The sequence below is a fragment of the Scyliorhinus canicula genome, chromosome 14 (assembly GCF_902713615.1).
Source record: "Scyliorhinus canicula chromosome 14, sScyCan1.1, whole genome shotgun sequence".
NCBI lineage: Eukaryota > Metazoa > Chordata > Chondrichthyes > Carcharhiniformes > Scyliorhinidae > Scyliorhinus > Scyliorhinus canicula.
This window is the reverse complement of record NC_052159.1, coordinates 28,165,877-28,189,619: the sequence shown is the minus strand read 5'-3', so window position 1 is coordinate 28,189,619 and position 23,743 is coordinate 28,165,877. Positions and strand designations below refer to the sequence as shown.

Here is a 23,743-nt window from a genome sequence, read left to right as displayed (position 1 = left end):
CACCAAGCTGCTGGCAAAGATCTTAGCCACAAGAATAGAGGATTGTGTGCTGGAGGTCATTCATGAGGACCAGACGGGGTTTGTGAAGGGAAGGCAGTTGAATACAAACGTACGGAGGCTCCTCAACGTTATTATGATGCCGGCAGTGGAAGGGGAGGCGGAGATAGTGGTGGCATTAGATGCGGAGAAGGCCTTTGATAGGGTTGAGTGGGGGTATCTGTGGGAGGTGTTGGAGAGGTTTGGGTTTGGGGAGGGGTTTTTCCGTTGGGTGAGGTTGCTCTATGAGGCCTCGATGGCGAGTGTAGCCACGAATAGGAGGAGGTCGGAGTACTTTCGGCTGTACCGTTGGACGAGACGGGGTGGCCCCTGTCCCCCTTGCTCTTTGCGTTGGCAATTGAGCCTCTGGTCATGGCATTGAGGGAGTCAGGGAACTGGAGGGGCCTGGTGCGGGGTGGGGAGGAGCATAGAGTGTCGCTTTATGCGGATGACCTGTTGCTGTATATGGCGGACCCGGTGGGGGGGATGCCGGAGGTGATGAGGATTCTTAGTGAATTTGGGGGCTTCTCTGGGTATAAGCTGAACCTGGGCAAGAGCGAGTTGTTCGTGGTGCACCCGGGGGATCAGGAGGAGGGGATTGGTAGGCTCCCACTGAAGCAGGCAGGGAAGAGCTTCAGGTACCTAGGAGTCCAGGTGGCTGGGAGCTGGGGGGCCCTGCACAAGCTCAACCTCACAAGGTTGGTGGAGCAGATGGAGGAGGAGTTCAAAAGGTGGGATATGTTACCACTGTCACTGGCGGGGAGGGTGCAGTCCGTTAAGATGACGGTGCTCCCGAGGTTTTTGTTCCTGTTCCAGTGCCTCCCCATCATTATCCCGAAGGCCTTTTTTAGGAGGGTCAACAGGAGTATTACGGGATTTGTGTTGGCGCATGGGACTCCGAGGGTGAGAAGAGTGTTCTTGGAATGGGGCAGGGATGGGGGGGGGGCTGGCGTTGCCCAACCTCTGTGGGTACTACTGGGCTGCCAATGCAGCGATGGTGCGTAAGTGGGTAATGGACGGGGAAGGGGCAGCATGGAAGAGGATGGAGGTGGCGTCCTGTGTGGGCACGAGCCTGGAGGCGCTGCTAACGGCGCCGTTGCCGCTCCCTCCAACGAGGTATACCACGAGCCCAGTGGTGGCGGCTACCCTCAAAATATGGGGGCAATGGAGACGGCATATGGGAGAAGTGGGGGGCTCGATGGAGGCCCCGATACGGGGGAACCATCAGTTTGTCCCAGGGAGCATTGAGGGCGGATTTCTGGGCTGGCACAGGGTAGGGGTTAGGAGGTTGAGGGACCTGTTTGTGGAGGGGAGGTTCGCGAGCTTGGGGGAGTTAACAGGGGAAGTTTGGGCTCCCCCCGGGAAACATGTTTCGGTACATGAAGGTTAGGGCATTTGCCAGACGGCAGGTGGAGGGGTTTCCCTTGTTGCCCCCACGTGGGGTGCGGGACAGGGTGCTCTCAGGAGTGTGGGCTGGAGGAGCGAGGATTTCGGACATATACCGGGTAATGCAGGAGGTAGACGAGGCCTCGGTGGAGGAACTGAAGGGTAAATGGGAAGAGGAGCTGGGTGAGGAGGTTGAGGAGGGGACGTGGGCGGATGCCCTGGAAAGGGTGAATTCCTCCTCTTCCTGTGCGAGGCTTAGCCTCATACAGTTCAAGGTGCTGCATGGGGCCCACATGACTGGGACGAGGATGAGTAGGTTTTTCGGGGGAGAGGACAGGTGTGCTAGGTGCTCGGGGAGCCCAGCGAACCACGGCCATATGTTTTGGGCGTGCCCAGCGCTGGGGGAGTTTTGGAAGGGGGTAGCAAGGACGGTGTCGAGGGTGGTGGGATCCAGGGTCAAGCCAGGCTGGGGACTCGCAATTTTTGGGGTTGCAGTGGAGCCGGGAGTGCAGGAGGTGAAAGAGGCCGGTGTTCTGGCCTTTGCCTAGTAGCCCGGCGGAGGATTCTTCTTCAGTGGAAGGATGCGAGGCCCCCAAGCGTGGAGGCCTGGATCAATGATATGGTGGGGTTCATCAAATTGGAGAAGGTGAAATTTGCCCTGAGGGGATCAGTACAGGGGTTCTTTAGGCGGTGGCAGCCTTTCCTGGACTTCCTGGCGGAACGGTAGGGAAATAGGCCAGCAGTAGCAGCAACCCGGGGGGGGGGTTTGGTTTGATGGGAGGGAGAACTGTGTATATGGGTTTGTGGGATGTGGCAGGTGTTATCTCGTTCCCTGTTGTTGTTTGTTTGTTTTTTTTTGTTTGCAGTTGCTTTTGCAGTTGGGTGGGTGTTGTTCTTGGGATTTTAACCATGGTTGTTTTGTTGTTTATATTTTGTGAAAATCTTAATAAAAATTATTTTTTTTTAAAATGACATTCATGTGCGGGGGCGGGGCAGGTTGTGATGTCCTTATTACCATATGTGTTTGAAATATGCTGAGGCCCATATGAGGATGGAGAGGGTAGCAGCTGTATGAATATGACTGAGTCAAAGTATTTGATGGTCATTCTCTCCCTTGCAGACGGTGGGCAGTCCCTTGAGTAATGTTTTTAAAATTTAATTTGAGGGATGAGGGCGTCGCTTGTGAGGCCATCATTTGTTTCCCATCCTTAGTTGCTCTTCAGACGGTGATGGTGAGTTGCCTTCTTGAACCGCTGCAGTCCTTGAAGTGTAGGTACACCACTGTGCTGTTAGGGAGGCAGTTCCAGGATTTAGACCCAGCGGCAGTGAAGGAACAGCAATATATTTCCAAGTCAGGGTGGTGAGTGACTTGGAGGGGAACCTCCAGGTGGTGGGGTTCCCAGGCATCTGCTGCTCTTGACCTTCTAGATGGTACAGGTCGTGGGTTTGGAGATGCTGTCTAAGGAACCATGGTGAGTTACTGCAGATCATCTTGTAGATGGTACACACGGCTGCCATTGTTAGTCAGTGGTGGAGGGTTTAATGTTTGTGGAAGGGGAAGCAATCAAGCAGAAAGCTTTGTCCTGGATGGTGTCGAGCTTCTTGAGTGTTGTTGGAGCTGCACTCATCCAGGCCAGTGGAGAGTATTCCATCACACTCCTGACTTGAGCCTTGTAAGCAGACAGGCTTTGGAGTGTCAGGAGATAAGTTACTCACCGCAAGATTCTTAGCCTTTGACCTGCTCTGGTCGCCACAGTATTAATATGGCGAGTCCAGTTCAGTTTCTGATCAATGGCAACCCCCAGGATGTTGATTGTGGAGGATTCAATGATGGTAATGCCATTGAATGTCGAGGGGTGGTGGCTAGATCCTCTCTTATAGGAGAATAATGATAATCACTTGTCACAAGTAGGCTTCAATTAAGTTACTGTGAAAAGCCCCTATTTGCCACATTCCAGCGCCTCTTCGGGAAGCCGGTATGGGAATTGAACCCGTGTGCTAGCCTTGTACTGCATGACAAGCCAGCTGTTTAACCCACTGTGCTAAACCAGTCAGACCAGAAGGTCATTACCTGGCACTTATGTGACGCAAATATAACTTGTCACTTGACAGTCCAAGCCTAGATATTGTCCAGGTCTTGCTGCATTTGGACATGGACTCCTTTATTATCTGAAGAGTCGCGAATGGTTCTGAACGTTGGGCAGTCTCTGCAAACATCCCCATTTCTGGCCTTATGATGGAAGGTAGGTCATTGATGAAGCAGCTGAAGATGTTTAGGCCGGGGACACTACCTTGAGGAACTCCTGCAGTGATGTCCTGGAACTGAGATGATTGACCTCCAACCACCACTCTTTGTGCCAGGGATGACTCCAACCAGCGGAGAGTTTTCTCTGATTTCCACTGACTCTGATTTAGCTAGGGCTCCTTGATGCCATACTTGGTCTTAAAGGGCTGCCGTGACGTCAAGGACAGTAACTCTCACCTCATCTCTGGCATTCAGCTCTTTTGTCCATGTTTGAACCAAGGCTGTGATGAAGTCATGAGCTGAATAACCCTGACGGAACCCAAACTGAGGGTCTGTGAGAAGGTTATTGCTGAGTAAGTGCCGCTTGATAGCTGTGTTCATGACTCCTTCCAGCACTTTGCTGATGTTGGAGAGTAGACTGATAGGGCGGTATTTGGTTAGGTTGGATTTGTCCTATTTCTTGTGTACATGACATACCTGGGCAATTTTCCACAATGCCGATTAGATGCCAGTGTTGTAGCTGTGCTGGAAAAGCTTGGCTAGGGGTTTGGCAAGTTCTGGAGCACAAGTATTCAGTACAATTACTGGAATATTGTCAGGGCACACAGCCGTTGCAGTATCCAGTACCTTCAGCCGTTTCTTGATATCACGTGGAGTGAATCGCATTGGCTGAAGACGGACATCTGTGATAGAAACAGGTGCAGGAATAGGCCATTCAACCCTTCGAGCCTGCACCACCATTCAATATCATGGCTTATCATGCAAATTTAGTATTTCATTCCCGCTTTCTCTCCATATCCCTTGGTACCTTCAGCTGCAAGGCCTACGTCCAGCTCCCTCTTGAATATATCCAATGAACTGGGCCCATCAGGTTTCTGTGGTAGAGAATTCCACAAGTTCACAAAGAGGTTCTTCCTCATCTCAGTACTGAATGGCTTACCTCTTATTCTTAGGCTGTGACCCCTAGTTCTGGAAGTCCCCAACCTCGGGAACATTCTTCCTGCATGTAGCCTGTCCAGTCCCATCAGGATTTTATATGTTTCTATGAGATCCCCTCACATTCTTCTAATGAGAGATCTCACGCTGGGGACCTCGGAGGAAACCGAGATGGATCATCCACTTGGCACTGCTGGCTGAAGATTGTTGCGAATGCCTCAGCATTGTCTTTTGCACATATGTGCTGGGCTCCTCCATCATTGAGGATGGAGATCTTTGTGGAGCCTCCTCCTCCAGTGAATTTAATTGTCCGTCACCATTCACGGCTGGATGTGGCAGGACTGCAGGCCTTAGATCTGATGTGTTCGTTGTGGAATCGTTTAGCTCTATTACTTGCTGCTTGATGCACACGTGTTGTAGCTTCACTAGGCTGACACCTCATTTTTGGGCATGGCTGATGTTGCTCCTGGCATGCACTCTTCTTGTACCAAAGTTGATTCCCTGGCTTGGTGGTAGTGGTAGAGTGGGGGATATCAGCTCACGAGGTTGCAGATTGTGGTTGAATACAATTCTGCGCATCATGGATGCCCAGTCTTGAGTTGGTAGATCTGTTCAAAGTCTATTCCATTTAGCACGTTGGCAGTGCCACACAACACGGCGAGAATCTTTATGTGGAAGTCAGGGACTGGCTGATGGCAAGTATTATATAGGTGGTCTTCATGAAAATCTATTTTGAACAAGGGCCCATCTGGCAACGCATCCCACCTGCAGTGAGAGCCCTGGCTCCTGGCTACATGGTAATGCCTCTGTTTCTCTGCCATTGGCGGGTTCATCATCCATATCCATTTCGGAATCAGCAGAACATACAGAGGTGTCCTCCTCCTCTGAGGTAACAGCCCTGCCATGGCCTTGTCATCAACAATTTGGAAGTCTCTCTGCAGTGTAATGTTGTGCAGTATGCAGCATACAACAACTATTCTTAAAACCCTTCCTCGGGTGTACAGCAGAGCTTCACCTGAATAATTGAGGCACATGAATATTTTCTTTAAAACGTCAATGACCTGCTCAATGGTATTCCTCGTGAGGCTCTAATTGCATTTTGGATTTTGGTTTCGAAAGAGGGTTATCAGCCACGTTCTTTAAGGGTAGCCTTTGCCCGAGGAGCATACCGCAGATTTGTGTTGGTGACTGAAATAGATGGGCGCGTTAGGAACTCCATAGAGTGAAGGAGTTGTAGCAGCAGGAATCATGCACCCACTTGAAGAAAGATCTTATTGTCATTACAAAACACACGGAAATTGATCGAGTGAAAGGACTTCCAGTTGACAAAAGGTCTCCAAATGCGGAGGCAAGGCCTTTATTTCAACATAAGTGCAATCTATTACATCCTGTACCCGAGAGAACCCTGTAACTTGGACAAAGGCTCTGCGTCTGAGACGCTAAACCTATGGAGAAACTAATATGTTCACTCACATAAACAAGCAGGGCATTAGTCACTATGTTAATGCAGCTGTGTGTTGCCAACTACGATATACCAACCAGGTCTCCTGACGAGTCCTGGAAAGTGACAGAGGCATGAAAATTTAGTGCGACAGTTAACCTCGCAGCCACTGGCAGGGCATGACATGGATTGTAACTGCAGTTGCTGCTGGTCCATCTGTCACAACCTAATGTCTCAAGCCAAATACTTCTTTAGCACTGGTTTTCTGCCATATTGAGGTCGGCTGTCCTAGGTCTGTACACTGTCTCCACAGGATGGAACCTAGTTTCCCCCTCTCTCGTCCTCTTCCTGGCTTCTACAGTGCGTATTTGAGGGGGTGCCATGCCCATCTTCTATGCTCCTTCAATGCGCCCTTCAAAAGCACTAGGCCAGGGGTGGGCAAACTTTTCCGTGCAAGGGCCACATTCATAAATTCACAATTTTAAAGGGCCGCATAGTATATTAAGTAAAATAATTACTTCACCCGGTTATGATTCTGGGCGCCTCATATAGAACATAGAACAGTACAGCACAGAACAGGCCCTTCAGCCCTCGACGTTGTGCCGAGCAATGATCACCCTACTCAAGTCAACGTATCCACCCTATACCAGTAAGTAACCCAACAGCCCCCCCCCTATTAACCTTAAAAAAACAATTAAAAATTTTTTTAAAAAAAATTTTTTAAATTAATTTTTGTTTTAATGACTTGGTGGGCCGCATAAAGACCTTTGGCGGGCCGCATGCGGCCCGCGGGCCGTAGTTTGCCCACCCCTGCATTAGGCTCTTCCTTGCACATGGGTGCAATGTTTAGTAGGGGTCAGAATTTGGCCTGATCTGGACACATCGAGTTCCATACTACGGGATGGCAAAACCGGATTTGACGATTTCAATGGTCAGCAGCCTCTGCGAACCGTGCCTGTGCAAACCCCTGCACGCGAAAATAGTAAGTCCAATGTTGGGGGCGTAAATTAGAATTTCCACGTTCATCCACCAATTTGGCCATGATAGACAGGTTCTCCGTAGTGAAAATAATTCAGGCCCCTTTGTCCATAATCATGCATTTCAAACAGAGTCCTGCTGAATCAGGAACGGGAATCTGGCTGATTTGTCCCTCCGTATTACAGAGGCACAATGGCCAATTTTGCATTCCCAATGCAATCAACAGAGATCAGTTAACAGCCCAGACTGGACATGAACCAGAGGCCTCCCTGCCCTGTGCAGCATGGGTGTACACTGAATTAACCTGATGAGTCATTGGGAAAATTCGCAAACTGTTCTTCCCGAAAAACGTTCTATCGTCTAATTTAATATTGGTTATTTAACAGTTAATGCAATAAATGTGATTTTGTACTTACTGAAATTTTCAATAAAGTGCCTTGCATTGCTGAACATCACAAACTATATTCATTATTTATTTTGGCCTTTTATGAATGTTTTTCTCTCTCAACTTTCTGTTATGTACTATTCATCGACCAAGAATTCAGGTGATTCTTGCTTCAGCTTTCAATTTTCCCTCTCTAACCACAGTGGAAATTGATTTCTTTATTTGGAATGTTTACCTTTAAAGGACCGATCTGTTTCTGCTTCTCTTTATTGTCACACAGCATTTCCACAGGCAATTCACTGGTTATGTTTAACAAATCCGATTGAATGATAGATCGAAGTGCAAGACTGGCTGTGCCGATCAAAATAGGCTTCAGTAAAGAAAAGGAAAAATATAATTAGATTAGAACAGCTTGAACAAATCGTTTCACAAAAGATTATCTATTCTCATAAAATGCCTTTTGCTGCAATAAAGCATCTATCTTTTTATAATGCTGCGCACATCAAATAATTTGCTCAGTATTCGGGGGGGAGGGAAGAGATCGGAAAGAATCTGGTTCCTAATCTTCTCACAGATGCCTCCTTGTGGTCAGTTCCTTGTTTCAAGCCAGAGATTGGAGAACAATTTGGAACCCATTCTCTTGATATTAACATGAGCATTACTATAAGTTAACAGGTGATCAGAAACAAAGTCATCAATACTGTATTAAATTATATTAATTGGATAAAATAACTTCTCCAAAACACAGGTTTAATCACAATTTTGGCTGAAATGACAGTCCAAACTATCCATTCCCATTGTACGAATATAGGTGCACGAGAAGGTCATTCAGCCCCTTGAGCCTGCTCCACCATTGAACCAGATCGTGGTTGATCATCTACCTCACGAATACCATTTTGCCACCCTATCCTCATAACTCCTGAGGTTGTTAGTATCTAGAAACCTACCAATCGCTGTCTTGAACACACTCGATGACCGAGTTTCCACAGCCCTCTGGGGTAGAGAATTCCAAAGATTCACTATCCTCTGAGTGAAGAAATTCCTCCTCACCTCAGTCCTAAAGGCTTGCCTCTTATTCTGAGTCAGTGAACCCTGGTTTTAGACGGTGTGGAAACATCCTTCCTGCACTGACCCAGTCCAGCTCCTTAAGAAATTTGTAAGTTTCAATTAGATCACTATTCATTCTCCTAAATTCAAGAACATAGGCCCAGTCTCCTCAATCTCTCTTCAAAGGACAGTTCGTCATCTCAAGAATTTGTCTGGTGAACCTCTGTTGCATTTCCTCTATGGTAAGTACACCCTTGTTTAGGTAAGAGGACCAAAACTGCATGCAATACCCCAGGCATGGTCTAACCAAGGTTCAATGCAACAAAAGAAAGACATGTTTCCTTGTCATTTCGACTTGAAGCTATTAAGGACAGTTGCAATGTTAATCACCTCATATTACCAGTGATCTTGAAAGGTACCAGGACTGAAAACATAACAAACATCTTTATTGCTGTACTCAAATACAAACATACAAGGTCAACATACCAATTGCCTTCCGAATTGCTTGCTGCATCTGCATGCTAGCCTTCAGTGACTTATGAATAAGGGCACCTCTTTTGGCACAGCATTTCTCAGTCTCTCACTATTTACAAAACACTATACACTTTCATTCCTCCTACCCAAGTGGATAATCTCACATTGTATTCCATCTGCCATGTTCTTGCCCATCACTCAACCCATCAAAATCCCTTTGATGCCTTTTTGCACCATCCTTAGCACACATTTCCATCTAGTTTTGTGTCATCCGCAAATTTAGGAATATGACATTTGGTCTCCATTTTCAAATCATTGATAAAGATTCTGATCAGCTGGGGCCCAAGTATTGTTCCTTGCATTACTCCACCAGACACAGCCTGCCAACCAGACAATTACCCATTTATTCCTACTCTATGTTCTCTGTCCATTAACCAAACCATGACAGTGTATTATCCCCTATTCAATGTGCTCCAATTTTGTTTACTAGCCTCTTGTGTGGGACCATATTAAAAACCTTCTGAAAATCCAAATAAACAAACCCATTGGTTCCCCTTTATCTATTCTGCCAACAACATCCTCAAATAACTCCCAACATGCTTGTCAAACATGATTTCCCTTTAATAAATCAATTGTGACTCTGCCCGATCATCGTTATTTTTTAAGTGCCCAGTTATCACACCTTTTATAATAGATTTTAGTATTTCCCCAACTCGTAACGTCAGGCTAACAGGTCTGTAGTTCCCTGTTCTCTTCTTTCTTTCCTATTTCCCTGTTGTCTTCTCCCTTCTTAAACAGTGGGGTTACATTTGCAACATTTCAAAGCGCATCCACATCTCTCCAGCCATTTCTTTCAACACTCTGGGATGTGGATCAGGGTCTTGGAATTTAACGATTTTCAGTCCCACTAATTTCCCCAGCATTAATTTATTTTTAACTAATACTCATTTTTTTCAGTTACTCATTCCCATGAGTCCCTTGGTGTTCTATTATTTCTGGGAGGTTTTAAGTAACTTTCTCTGTGAAGACAGACACAAAGCAATTATTTAACTTCTCCCCTCTTCTCATTATAAATTCTCCTGTCTCTGCCTGTGATCGACAGACATTCATTTTTACATAATTATAGAAGCCTTCACAGTCCATTTTTGTTTCTTAATAGTTTAAATGTATATTCTATTCCCCCTTTATCAGTTTCTTGGTTCATCTTTGCTGAATTTGAAATTGTTTCCAACTCTCAGGTTTGCTCCTTTTTGACAACTTTATGAGTCTCTCCCTTTGATCTAATACAATCTTTACCTTCCTTTTTGTTAGCCACATTTGACTCATTTTTCCCATTGGGCTTTTGTGTCTTAAATTAATGTATATTTGTTGTAAACCATGTATTAATTTTTTTTTTAAGTGCAAGCCATTGCCTGCTACCATCATCCCTTTTGATATAATTTCTTCATCCTTGACAGCTAACAAACCTCTCATATCTTAATAGTTTCCTTTATTGAGGTTTAAGACCCTAGTTTTAGGTCGAACTACATAGTTTTCAAACTTAATGAAACATTCTTATCGTATTATGGTCACTCTTCCCTCAAGGTTATTTTACAATTAGATTAATTTAGTCTTTACTTTGTATACTATATCGAAACTAGCTTATTCCCCTGATGATTCCTCAAAAACCTGCTCCCTAGCAAACCAGCTCGGACACGTTCCAGGAATTATCCTCCACAGCATTAATACTCATTAAAGTCACCTAGTGCATATGTAGTTTGAAGTCACCGTGATAACTGTATTACCCTTGTTACATGTACCTCTTTCCCGATTTATACCATGCTCAACGTCATCACTCCCGTTTGGTGGTGTATAAACAAATCCTATCAATGTTTGCTGCCCCTTGATAACAAGGGTGAGATTAGTACATCAGTGAGAGGATGTTGTTCTTCTGATCAAAGATCCTCTCTCAAGTACTGATCTCATCCCTTATTTTCAGTGCTACCCCACTCCTTTTTCTTTAGCCTGCCTTTCCTGCATGGAGTTGATGCTCTCCATGACCTCTCCCAGTTCCATTGGTGTTTCCAGTTCCCCCCGTCTGTCATCCCCTACGGCTGGCCTGCCCAGTCCATCGAGGAACTGTTTCATCCTAGATTCCCCAGCGGGGGACTCAGAGATGTACAGTCCCCAGTAGAAGGCCTTGAACACTCAGTTGACAGTTTTTGGTTTTGTTACCAATCTGCCTCTGCTGTCCTTCACCTGCGCTATTTCCCTTGTGGCTGCCTGCTTTCTCAGCTGGTGAGCCAGCAGGCAGCTAGCCTTCTCTCTGTTCATAAATGGTCCCCCATGCCTGGCAGAGTTGGTTCACTGCATTCCTGGTGGATAGCAGCTTAAAGTCCATTTGTAGCTTTTTACTCTCCGCCAGCAGCTCTACGGTTGGGGCCTTGGAGTATCTTCTGTTGGCCTCTAGGATGGAGTCAATCAGTTGTTGCCTAGCTGCCCTCTCTTCCTCTGCTTACGTGCCTTGTAGGCTATAATTTCTCCCATAATCATCAGCATCAGTGCCTCCCAGAACGTGGAAGGTGAGATTTCCCCATTCCAGTTGTTAGTAACTCGCCTTCAGCCTGTGATGTTTTCTGGCAGAAGACCTCGTCTGTCAAGAGAGAGTCGTATCCAACTTCCAGGAGGAGCATTGGGCGCGGCTTGTCTATAATGTCACATCCATGTAATGTGGAGCATGGTCGGAGATTACGATCACTTATTTCTGGAAGCACCAATTTCCCCACTACAAAGAAATTAGACCTTATGTACTGGTGAGAAGAACGAGAATTCCCTCTCACCTGGGTGCAGGAACCGCCATGGGTCCACTGCCCCCATCTGCTCCATGATCTGTCCATCAGTGGGTCCTGTACACAATTAAAGTCCCCCCCCTCATGATGAGTCAATGCGCATCTATGTCGGGGATTTCCGCTATGGTCTTTTTAACAAACTCTGTCGTCCCAGTTGGGCGCATACATGTTCACCAGGACTACTGGTGCCTCGTCTAGGGCACCGCTAACCTTACCGTCCCCCTTGGTCTGTAACCGTCCTTGCCACCGTGAACACAGTCCTTTTGCTTAGCAGAATGGCTACCCCCCTTGCCCCGTAGCAGGAAAGGTAGATCTGTCCCACCCAGCCCTTCCTTGCCAGTCCTTCTTTCTAAGGTGCATCTCTTGCAGGAAGACTATGTCGGCTTTCATTTCGTTTAGGTGGGTGAAGACTTTGGATCTTTTCACTGGGCTGTTGAGTCCCCTAAAATTCCAGATGGATGTCCTCGCGGAGTTTTCTGTCTCCCCCTCCCCCCTTCCTGCAGGATCAACTATACTTACCTGGTGGAATCACCCCTACACTCCGGGGTTTCTCTTTGTTCGGGAGCCATCTAAAACGGCCGCGGTCACCGTACTCACCATGAGGCTGGGCCCCTGTGCTCTGGGGTTTCCCCTTGTCCAGGGGCATCCAACATGGCCGGCGACTGTGCGCATGCCACATGGGCAAGTCCCGGTTTGCCTTTTGCTAAGTGGCTGCTTACGGTGCCATCTTGTTTCATCAACCCGAACCTGACCTACTGAAGCCAGTCTAGAACCTTTCCTTATTATGTTTGTCCCCATGGTCCCGATTCTCCCCCTTTCTGTTTTCCCTGACCCCCCCCCCCTTTCCCGGTGACCTCCCCTTCCTATTTATCCTCCTACCATACCCCCCATCCCTGTGTTTGCCCCGGCCAGGCGCTCCCTCCCATGCATCCCGGCACCCCTCTCTTTGAAGCCTCCTAGCAGTAGCTTCCCCCGCTAGTGTGGCGCCCCCCCTCCCGGGGATGATCTTTCTCCCTCCTAAGCCTGATCCGTTGCTGTCCTGTGTCTCTCCCTCACCAGCACTCTGCTGCCCTCGCCCCTTCCTTCCTAGGAGCTAGTGCTCCTACTCATAGTTAGGCAGTGCCACTCTGTGCAAAATTGTCCATGTCCATCACTTATTTTCTCGCTGCGTCTTCCTCACCACTGCATTGTTTGCCGTTTGTCCAGGCCTTTCGCGCATACAAACTCAGCCACCTCTGCCGGACTGTGAAATAGTGTTCTTTATTTTGCAATGTCACCCAGAGCCTGGCTGGGAATAACATCAGGAATTTTACATTGTTCTTGCACAGGGCCGACTTCGTGAGGTTAAATGTGACCCTGCTCTTTGCTAGGTCCACCCAAATATCCGCACCAGCCTTCCCGGACAGGTGCCGGAATGTGGCGACTGGGGGCTTTTCACAGTAACTTCATTGAAGCCTAACTCGTGACAATAAGCGATTTCCATTTCCATTCCATATCCGGATATACCATTATTTTGTTTCCTTCCCAACTGCTCACTTTGGTCTTCCAAGACCAACGCAGGATCTTCTCCCAATCCGGATACCTGTGCAAATGGCGATTATTGCCGCAGGCTGCTGCCTGGTTTTCGGTTGGAGTGACCTGTGGGCCTTGTCAATCTCCAGTGGTTTTGGAAAGCTGTCCCTTCCAATCAAGTTGTACAGCATTTGGGCCACGTAGTCAGTCGGGTCTCCGCCCTCTATCCTCTCCGACAGGCCCACTATTTGAATATTCTGTTGCCTGGACGGTTTTCTTGGTCCTCGACCTTCCCCTTCAGGCTCCTTTGGGTCGCCACCAACGTTTTTATCTCTGCTTCCAGGCCGACAATCCTGTCGCTTTGGTCAGTCGATGCTTTTCCAGCGCCTTTGCCATCACCACCCTGAGTGCCACTTTGATCTCTTCCTTCATTGCGGTCAGCTCCTTGGTTAGGAATGTCTTCCATCCCTCCCCAGTTGGGGGAGGGGGGCGTCAGAGACATTGGCCCTCCTCTCTCAGGGGACCCCTCACCTCGTGGGACTGCCGACTTGCTTGCTCGTTGCTCCTGCCCTTTTCCACCGCTTCTGGCTTCCCTGCTGCATCTTGAGCTACTGCTTGCTGCATATTGCTCTTCCTCGCCTTTTTTTCTTTAGGAGTTGTACGAGTCCAAATTTTCCGGCTAAATTCGGCCAAAAGTGCCTTTTTTTTTAAAATTGCGTTCCGGAGGAGAGCCACCTGCACATCCCCGTCCCCGGAATGACCCCATTATAATAATGTTGGTAGTTTCACTTATTCTCATCATAATTGATTATAGGGTAAATTTCAAATTAGTTTGGCCTAAAAAGACAAGTTAATAAAAATTTTAAGGAAATACCAGGTCAAAAAATAAATATTTACATTAGCAGGTCCTTTGAAGTGTCGTTAAACTCTAACCTTTTTTTGTGTACTCTTCCTGGAGTAAATTTTGAACAGAAGATCGGAGTTCCACCATCGCTCTATCATTAAACCGCTAAAACAGATAGGAAAAACAAAACGTTGCTGGAACGTAACAGCTGTAGAAAATAGAAAACAATTATTTTAATTTTAAAGTAATTAGGATCCCAAGTATTGAACCATTACCCCTTTAAATAGCCACTGTTATCTCCTGCCACTATTACCTAGCTCAGGACAATCTTAGCAATATTTTTCTTCTTGGCCACTGTCAAGGTGACCATTGAGTTTTGCCTCCATCATCCAAGATAAGAACTCCTTGGTTCTACCCAGCACGAAGCTCACAAGAGCAAAATGTTAGGAGATCTACTGTACTACTTCTTTTCTTCCATTAAGTTCAGGAAATGCACTTTTAAAGTTCAGCTCATTACTCTGAAGACGCTCTTTCAAGAGCCTGAATTCAGAAAGAAATATGGATAAATTAAACTTCACTTAAAATCAACATAATAGGGCTGCAGTAGCCATATACTGTGACATTTACCATCGACTTATCATGTTTTTCAACAGATTTTTTTTTTAAATGACAGCTTAGGTTTCTCCAAGTCTCATAATATTCCCTATCCAGCAAGGTAGAAAATGTGACCTCGTCTACTTCAAGATAACAACGCAAATTGGAATCTCGGCAGCAATCGTTGCTTATATTTTCTTGTAGGGAAGGATGCCAGAATAATTTCCTGCCCATCATTCGCTACAACTGCCTTCAGTTGATATAGGTGAGACCACAAAAATTACCTGAAGACAAAATCACATTCTTGTAACAATGTTAACTACACATTTTTAACTTGTGACACCCTTTGACTCGCGCACGTGTTAGATTTCTTGGTCCGAGTTTCAAGACGGGTCGGGTGGGTCATTGCCAGAAACGGCTGAGTATCGGCCCGACGCTCCAGCACCATCCATTTTCAGGGCTAGTTGATTTGGCAGGTGAGTTGTTACACACTCCTTAGCGGGGGAGGTGGTGGCATAGTAGTATTGTCACTGGACCAGTAAACCATAGACCCAGAGTAATGCTCTGGGGACCCAGGTTCAAATCCCACCACTGCAGATGGTGAAATTGAATTCAATGAAAATCTGGAATTAAAAGTCTGATGACCATGAAACCTTTGTTGTAAAAACCCATCTGGTGCACTAATGGAAAGCTGCAGTTCTTGCCTGGTCTGGTCTATATGTGACTCCAACCAGCAATGTGGTTGACTCTTAACTGCCCCTCAAGGGCAATTAGGGATGGGCAATAAATGCTGGCACAGCCTGCGATGCCCACCTCTCATGAACAAATAAAGAAAAAACATTTTAAATGAAAAGCACCACCAAAATTTTTGTCCATGCCTTACCTTCACTTGTAACTTTGCTGGAGGCTACCCTTGTAATTTCAGAGGCCATTGATACACCTCTAGCTGCACCTCTTGAAGGTGTGGCCACTGGAAAGTGATACTCAACAAAGTAAGTGCTGAGGGTAGTAAAAATAAATAAATTGAAATGGAATTCTTCACAAAGTTTTCTTTTCTTCAAATTAAATCAATAAATTGGCATTATCAATAGTGAATCTCCCACCAACATACCTGGGAGTCACCATTCACCAGAAACTAAGAGTAACAAAAGACATACAAGTGGCTTCCAAAATATGAAATACATTAATTTCTGCAGATTTATTGCTGAAACCCTCATACTTGCCTTTCTTACCTCTAGACCCCACCATTCTGACCATCTCTGGCTAGTCTCTCACATTCTACTCTTGTAGACTTGAGGTCATCCAAAACTGTTGCCAGTATTTTAACACGCAGCAAGTCCTATTCTCCTATCACTCGTGTTTGTTGACCTGCATTGGCTCCTGGTCAAGCAATATCTTAATTTTAAAATTCTCAGTGGTTTTCAAATCCCTCCATGGCCTCACTGTTCTACTATCTCTGTGATCTCCTTCAGCCCTACAGCCTTCCAAGATAGTCATAGAATTCTTACAGTACAGAAAGGGGCCCATTGTGTCCACGCTGACCATCAAGTGCCTAACTATTCTAATCCAATTTCCAGCACTTGGTCCATAGCCTTGTGTGCAACGGCATGTCAAGTACTCAGCTAAATACTTCTTAAAAGGTTGAGGGCTCCTGCCTCTACCACCCTTTCAAGCAGAGAGTTCCAGTTCTAACCACCTTCTGAGTGAAAAAAGTTTTCCTCAAATCTCCTCTAAACCTAGTGCCTGTTACCACAAATCTATGCCCCCTGGTCATTGACCCCTCCACTAAGGGGAAAAGTACCTTCTTAACCACCCTATGTCCCTCATAATTTAAACATTTCAATTAAATCCCCCCCTCAGCCTTCTCTGCTCCAGGCAAACAACCCCAGCCTATCCAGTCTTTCTTGGTAGCTGAAATGATCCAGCCCAGGAAATATCCTGGTGAGTCTCCTCTGCATCCTTTCCAGTGCAATCATCCTTTCTATAGTGTGGTGACCAGAACTATACACTGTACTCCAGCTGGGGATAACCAGCCTTTTATACAGCTCCAGCATAATCTCCCTGCTCTTATATTCAACGCATGTTTAATAAAGGCAAGGTTCCTGTAGGCCTTCTTAACCACCTTATTGTCCTGCTGTCGAGAGATCTGCAAATCTGCACACAAAGGTCTCTTTGATCCTCTGCACTTTCTTGGGTCTGTCCATTCATTATATATATTCCCCTGCTTTGTTAGTCCTACAAAATGCATTACCATACACTTTTCATGGTTGAATTACATTTGCCACTCTTCTGTTAGCTAACCAGCCCTGTACTCGTTTAATTCTGGCGTCTTGTGCATTCACAATTTGATGCATGACCAAGGTTTGTGATATCCTCCCTTCATCTCTTTGTTATTCTACCTTGTGCTTTCCCCCTTAAGACAGTTTCTAAAACATCTCTCTTTGACCAAAGGTTTTGATTACCTGACCATCTCCTTATGTGGCTTGCTGTCAAATTTTGTTTAATAGTGCTCCTAAAGTGCTTTGGGACATTTGATTATGTTAAATGTGATATGCATTTGTGTTATTGAGTCATGTTCCCATAATTGGTTGAACTAACTTAACTGTCAAGAGTGATCCCAGCCATTAATGATAATGCTTGCATTTCAGAAGAAACATTTTACCAGGGAAGGCTACAGTTAATTTATCCACTCCAAAAGATACATAATCGCTCAACAAAAATAACTGCATTACATTTTCTCATCTTTCCCCCATGCGATCACGTTATCCATAAGAACGAGCAGTAGGAGTTTGCCTGCTCTGCCATTCAATTAGATAATGGCTGATCTGAATATTGCATTAAGTCCACTTTCTTGCATGCCTCTGCCATAACCCTCAACTCCGATGTCAACCAAAAATCTGTAACTCAGCCTTGAATAATCAATTATTCAACCTCCATTGCTTGCTGGGGAAGGGAATTCCAAGCACTAACCACCCTTAGGGAAGAAATTACTTCTCATCTCAGTTTTAAACGGGAGACTTTGTAAGCAAGTCATTTCAATGTGCAATTTCTTTATGCAGGCATCCAGCTTTCTATAACCAAGCAAAAGAATCAATCACTTGGAGAACGCAAGTAGATTCCCAGCCATTGCTTCAGCCCTCCAGCATACAACACAAGTGAGACTGATAAAGCAATCCATAAATGTCAATAAGACACAAACACAAAATTCAGGTGTGTCAGGCAAGAATCTAAATCATTTACACAGCATTGACGGGGTACACAAGGCCAATTTATGCTAAGATATGAAATAAAGAACTTGCATTTATATAGAAACATCGAAAATGGTTGTCAGGTTGTTGGACAAAAAACAATGACGCTGTCCAACAAGAGTGAGCTTTGAAAAAGTCTCCCCATGACATACATTAGCATGACCGTTACATAACTGACCAGAAACTTAACTAAACCAGCCACAAAGATACAACGTCTACTGGACCATATCAGAGCCTGGACATTTTGTGCTGCATGGCTTACCTCCAGACTTCTCCATTACCTGGGAGACACAAGTCAGGAATCCCCTACATTTGTCGGATGAGCACAGCTGCAACAACACTCTAGAAGTTCAACATTCTGCAGAACAAAGCAGTCTGTTTGATTGGCAACACATCCTTCACACTAACGTCCATGCCCTCCAAAGACTGCAACTGTGACGATGCAGTGTTTACTTAGTTATATACCAAAACAACAATATATATTGAAGTGAGATTTGAACCCACACCTGTTGATTGAGGCAAAAGTGCTAGCAAATGAGCCAATATGATACTGCAAGGACAATAACATTCTAGCTAGCCACAAGTATATATATATTTCATTTTAGAGGCAAATTTAATAATTGCACATGCTGTGACATTTCAGAAATTACCATTTTCTTCCTGGAACAGGTCGAGGTGGCTTTCCACGATTGCCTTTTTGTTTTGGGGTAGTTTGTGTGCTATCTGGAGGAAGTTTTAATGTTTCAATGATAACTCTGGCCAGATAAATGCGACCCAGCAGGGTTAGTCTTTCAACACTCAATTCGGTAGCTTGCATCTTCTGCTCAGCTAGTGGAGGACCTTCTTGCACAGGGTAGGAGCTGTAGATAAGAAACATTTAAAACTATTAAACACATGCAACTCATAAAAGCGAAGCCACTCTTATCTCTACAAAGAGCAGATTGCACTAGTGGGCTCAAGGGATAAATGCATGATGCAATTCTGAGCCATATTATTCAAGAGGTTACCAGGTACAATCCCATGTGTGCGAGATAACTAGTTTCAACTGAGGTGGCCATGAGTGTACAATAAAACCTCAGGAAGGAATGGGAAAGCCAGTATTCCCAGTACTAACTGACACAAAATAAACACTGGCTTGCAGATGAAGATTGACCAGTCGGTGCAGTTCCAATGGGTTACATAGTGATAGGTTTAGACAAGAGAAGACGTGTGCACCGAGCAAACCTACCCCTGAGCATTCTCAGTGCATTTCCAATTCATGTCAGCTCATTCACCATCTTCTGAGGAGGATGAAAAAGCAGCAATATGTTGTTTTGTTCTTTTTTGGGGGGGGGGGGGGGGGGAAAGAGAGAAAATTTTAAATTTGGTCTTTAGATAATATGTCAGCTCGCTGATAGTTTCCATTACAATTCACCATCTATGCAGTAGCATTAAAGAATGTAAAATTAGAAATGCTGAGAAGCTATAGTACTGGTCAGGTTTCCATAACCTGACTGACATGATTGGATTGGATTATTGTCACGTGTACCGAGGTACAGTGAAAAGTATTTTTCTGCGAGCAGATCAACAGATCATTAAGTACATGGGAAGTAAAGAGAATAAAAGAAAATACATGATAGGGCAACACAAGATATACAGTGTAACTGCATAAGCACCGCCATCGGATGAAGCATACAGGGTGTAGTGTTAATGAGGTCAGTCAATAAGAGGGTCATTTAGGAGTCTGGTGACAGCAGGGAAGAAGCTGTTTTTGAGTCTGTTCATGTGTGTATCTCCTGCCCGATGGAAGAAGTTGGAAGAGTGAGTAAGCCGGGTGGGAGGGGTCTTTGATTATGCTTCCCGCTTACCCCAGGCAGCGGGAGGTGTAGATGGAGTCAATGGATGGGAGGCAGGTTCATGTGATGGACTGGGGGGGTGGTGTTCACGACTCTCTGAAGTTTCTTGCGGTCCTGGACCAAGCAGTTGCCATACCAGGCTGTGATGCAGCCAGATAGGATGCTTTCTATGGTGCATCTGTAAAAGTTGGTAAGAGTTAACGTGGACATGCCAAATGTCCTCAGTTTCCTGAGAAAGTATAGGCGCTGTTGTGCTTTCTTGGTGGCAGCGTCGACGTGGGTGGACCAGGACAGATTTTTGGAGAAGTGCACCCCTAGGAATTTGAAACTGCTAACCATCGCCACCTCGGCCCCATTGATGCTGACAGGGGTGTGTACAGTACTTTGCTTCCTGAAGTCAATGACCAGCTCTTTAGTTTTGCTGGCATTGAGGGAGAGATTGTTGTCGCTGTGCCACTCCACTAGGTTCTCTTTCCCCCTCCTGTATTCTGACTCGTCGTTATTCGAGATCCGGCCCACTATGGTCGTATTGTCAGCAAACTCGTAGATGGAGTTGGAACCAAATTTTGCCACACAGTCGTGTGTGTACAGGGAGTATAGTAGGGGGCTAAATACACAGCCTTGCGGGATTTGACATGACAGAAGTCGTGCAATATAAATACAAATACCAATATAAGGAAGACCAATATTGATACATCTGAAGTTAGCCAAGAAGCACTATTGCAGTTACAAAAATTCTCTCAATCTGTATTTGCTTTGAATCTAAATCAGGTGGGGTATTTTGCATTGCCATAATTTGTGATTTAGCTTACACACAGTGCTGCTCCAATAATGTGCAACTGATCATTGTACATATAACCTTGCATAGAATATGATGCTGCTCTAGTTGCTGACATGGAAGCCTGCCTTTTAGGCCAGCCTAATCAGCTGGCATTAGATACTTACAATTTTGATGCATTAGCTCAGAATAAAAAGGTTATTCAAGAGAACCAACACTTCCTTGCAAACAGAGGGAACTACCCTCGCCCACTCCACTCCAAAAGTATTTCTAAGAACTATAGAAATGACAGCACTAGTGGTTACCTTGCAGCACGTCACGTTTGTGATAAATCTAGCTTTTCAATGAAACCAATCTACCTTATTCCATTTCCTGATTTTTTAACCCATTTTCTATATAGTTAATTTTCAAATATTTATCCCATCCCTTTTAAGTGAAGATGGGTAGGAGAATGAATTTTAAATTTAAAATAATATGAATAATAATGAATGGTTGAATGTCAAGGATAAATTGGCAATCACATAAGAAAGGAACCTACTCTTTTTAAACATAGTGCTGACAGAACCATCTAAGCAAAAGCAGTTCCGGTCATTGATTAAAACCAGAATCTAGCAACTACATTTCACATTATTGGGCAGCACGGTATCACAGTGGTTAGCACTGTTGCTTCACATCTCCAGGGTCCCAGATTCGATTCCCGGCTTGGGTCACTGCCTGGGTGGAGTCTGCACATTCTCCCTATGTCTGCATGGGTTTCCTCCGGGTGCTCCAGTTTCCTCCCACGGTCCAAAGATGTGCAGATTAGGTGGATTGGCCATGCTAAATTGCCCTTCATGTCCAAAAAAAGGTTAGCTGGGGTTACGGATTACGGGGATGGGGTGGAGGTGTAGGCTTAAGTAGGGTGCTTTTTCCAAAGCAGATGCAGACTTGATGGGCTGAATGGCCTCCTTCTGCACTGCACTGTAAATTTTATGATCCGTGATCTATTATTAAACTAACCAGTTTCTGTACACTGAATACATACATGTTATGTTTACTGTCATTAAATATTTTGCTTTCTTGTTCATTAATTCATGGGATGTAGACATTGTTGGGTGGACCAGCATTTATTGTCAATCTCTAATTGTCTGGAGAAGGGGATGGTGACCTACTTTCTTGAACCACTGCAGTCCCCAAGGTGCGATTAGGGAGGGAGTTCTAGGATTTTGACCCAATTTGTAAATGAGAGAATACTGGGAACGTGATGATTTTCACCAACGTTTTATTACTACATTAATTTTATTTTAGTATTTTAGACAAATCAGATAACAGGAATGCTGAGTTTAGGAGTTTGGGCCTTTCTTTGTCGTACATTAGGGCATGAGTGTGCTACAGATTACTGCATGCGGGTTCAGAACGGCTCAAATTCTTTAAAATAGTGTCTTACCTGCTAGTCTTTACTGCCTCATTTTGAGTCAAGTCAATAATACTGCAATCTGATTCAAGGTGGGACAATCCATGCTGGTTACGGATATCAGCTTTGTGACAGGATTGTTGTCTCAGTTTTTTCTTTGAGATATCCAACTCTTCATCATCACTAGTAAAATCACTTCCACTACTTTCATACTTCTGCACAAAAAGAAATAATGGATAAGAAATCAAATTAAGATGTTTGAAGAATTGATTCAAGATTGCAGTAATGTACCCATTGATCACCTGACATCAAAAGTCAGCTATTCCAAGTGTACAAAACTTACTTAAAACTGACTGGGATACTTTGAGAGTACTGGGAACATGATCATTTTCACAAATAGTTTAATACTGCATTAAGTTTATTCAGTTTTTTCAGACAAATCAGAACAGGAATGCTAGGTTTGGACTAGTGGTAGCGTCCATTAGGGCATGTCATACTGTGCTGTAGATAGCTGCATATGAGCTCAAAATGGCTCACATTCTTTGAAGTATTAATGAAGTGAACATCAAAAATATCCGTTGATCAACCAGGCTCCTAAAAATTTTGATGACTGCACTATTTCCATTCCACAATTAAAATTACACAATTACAACGCATATCAACATCTAACATCTCCATACATACACCGCGATTAGGTTTGTTATTACACGCCAAATCCATTCTCAGCAGCCAAAATATTGATGCCAGCTTATTCCCAAGACCAACTGAAAACATTTGATTTACAACTGGCAGCATATATGGAGATGCATCTAACATCTCCGAGTGCAGGTAACAGAGTGCTGGGGGCATATGTGCACAAACAGTTGAAAGTGACAAGGCAGGTTGAGAAAGTAGTTAAAAAGGAACATGCGATCCTGGATTTTACAGAGGCATAAAGTGCAAAAGGAAGTTATGAGGAGCGTTTATAAAGCAGTGTTTCATAAGAACATAAGAACTAGGAGCAGGAGTAGGCATCTGGCTTCTCGAGCCTGCTTCGCCATTCAATGAGATCATGGCTGATCTTCTGTGGACTCAGCTCCACTTTCCGGCCCGAACACCATAACCCTTAATCCCTTTATTCTTCAAAAACACTATTTATTTTTATCTTAAAAACATTTAATGAAGGAACCTCAACTGCTTTACTGGGCAAGGAATCACATCGATTCACAACCCTTTAGGTGAAGAAGTTCCTCCCAAGCTCAGCCCGAAATCTACTTCCCCTTATATTGAGGCTATGCCTCCTAGTTCTGCTTTCACCCGCCAGTGGAAACAACCTGCTCGCATCTATCCTATCTATTTCCTTCATAATTTTATCTGTTTCCATAAGATCCCCCCGCATCCTTCTAAATTCCAACGAGTACAGTCCCAGTCTACTCAACCTGCCTCATAATCCAACCCCTTAAGATCTGGGATTAACCTAGTGAACCTCCTCTGCACACCCTTCAGCGCCAGTACATCTTTTCTCAGGTAAGGAGACCAAAACTGAACAAAATACTCCAGGTGTGGCCTCACTAACACCTTATATAATTGCAGCATAACCTCCCTAGTCTTAAACTCCATCCCTCTAGCAATGAAGGACAAAATTCCATTTGCCTTCTAAAATCACCTGTTGCACCTGTGAACCAACTTTTTGTGACTCATTCACTAGCACACCCAGGTCTCTCTGCACAACAGCATGTTTTAATATTTTATCATTTAAATAATAATCCCTTTTGCTGTTATTCCTACCAAAATGGATAACCTC

At 44.9% G+C, this 23,743-nt stretch overlaps 1 protein-coding gene across 1 annotated transcript in view; it reads right to left on the bottom strand.

Moving 5' to 3' along the window:
* The window catches only part of c2cd3 (C2 domain containing 3 centriole elongation regulator), a 173,547-nt gene that overhangs the window by 113,710 nt on the left and 36,094 nt on the right, over positions 1 to 23,743 (bottom strand). The window contains exons 9-13 of the mRNA XM_038817737.1: positions 21,994 to 22,175; positions 18,605 to 18,814; positions 15,590 to 15,705; positions 14,202 to 14,320; positions 7,643 to 7,777 (exon numbers count right to left, since the gene is read on the bottom strand). Of these exons, the coding sequence (XP_038673665.1) occupies positions 7,643 to 7,777; positions 14,202 to 14,320; positions 15,590 to 15,705; positions 18,605 to 18,814; positions 21,994 to 22,175 (762 nt within the window). The remainder of the gene's footprint in view (positions 1 to 7,642; positions 7,778 to 14,201; positions 14,321 to 15,589; positions 15,706 to 18,604; positions 18,815 to 21,993; positions 22,176 to 23,743) is intronic.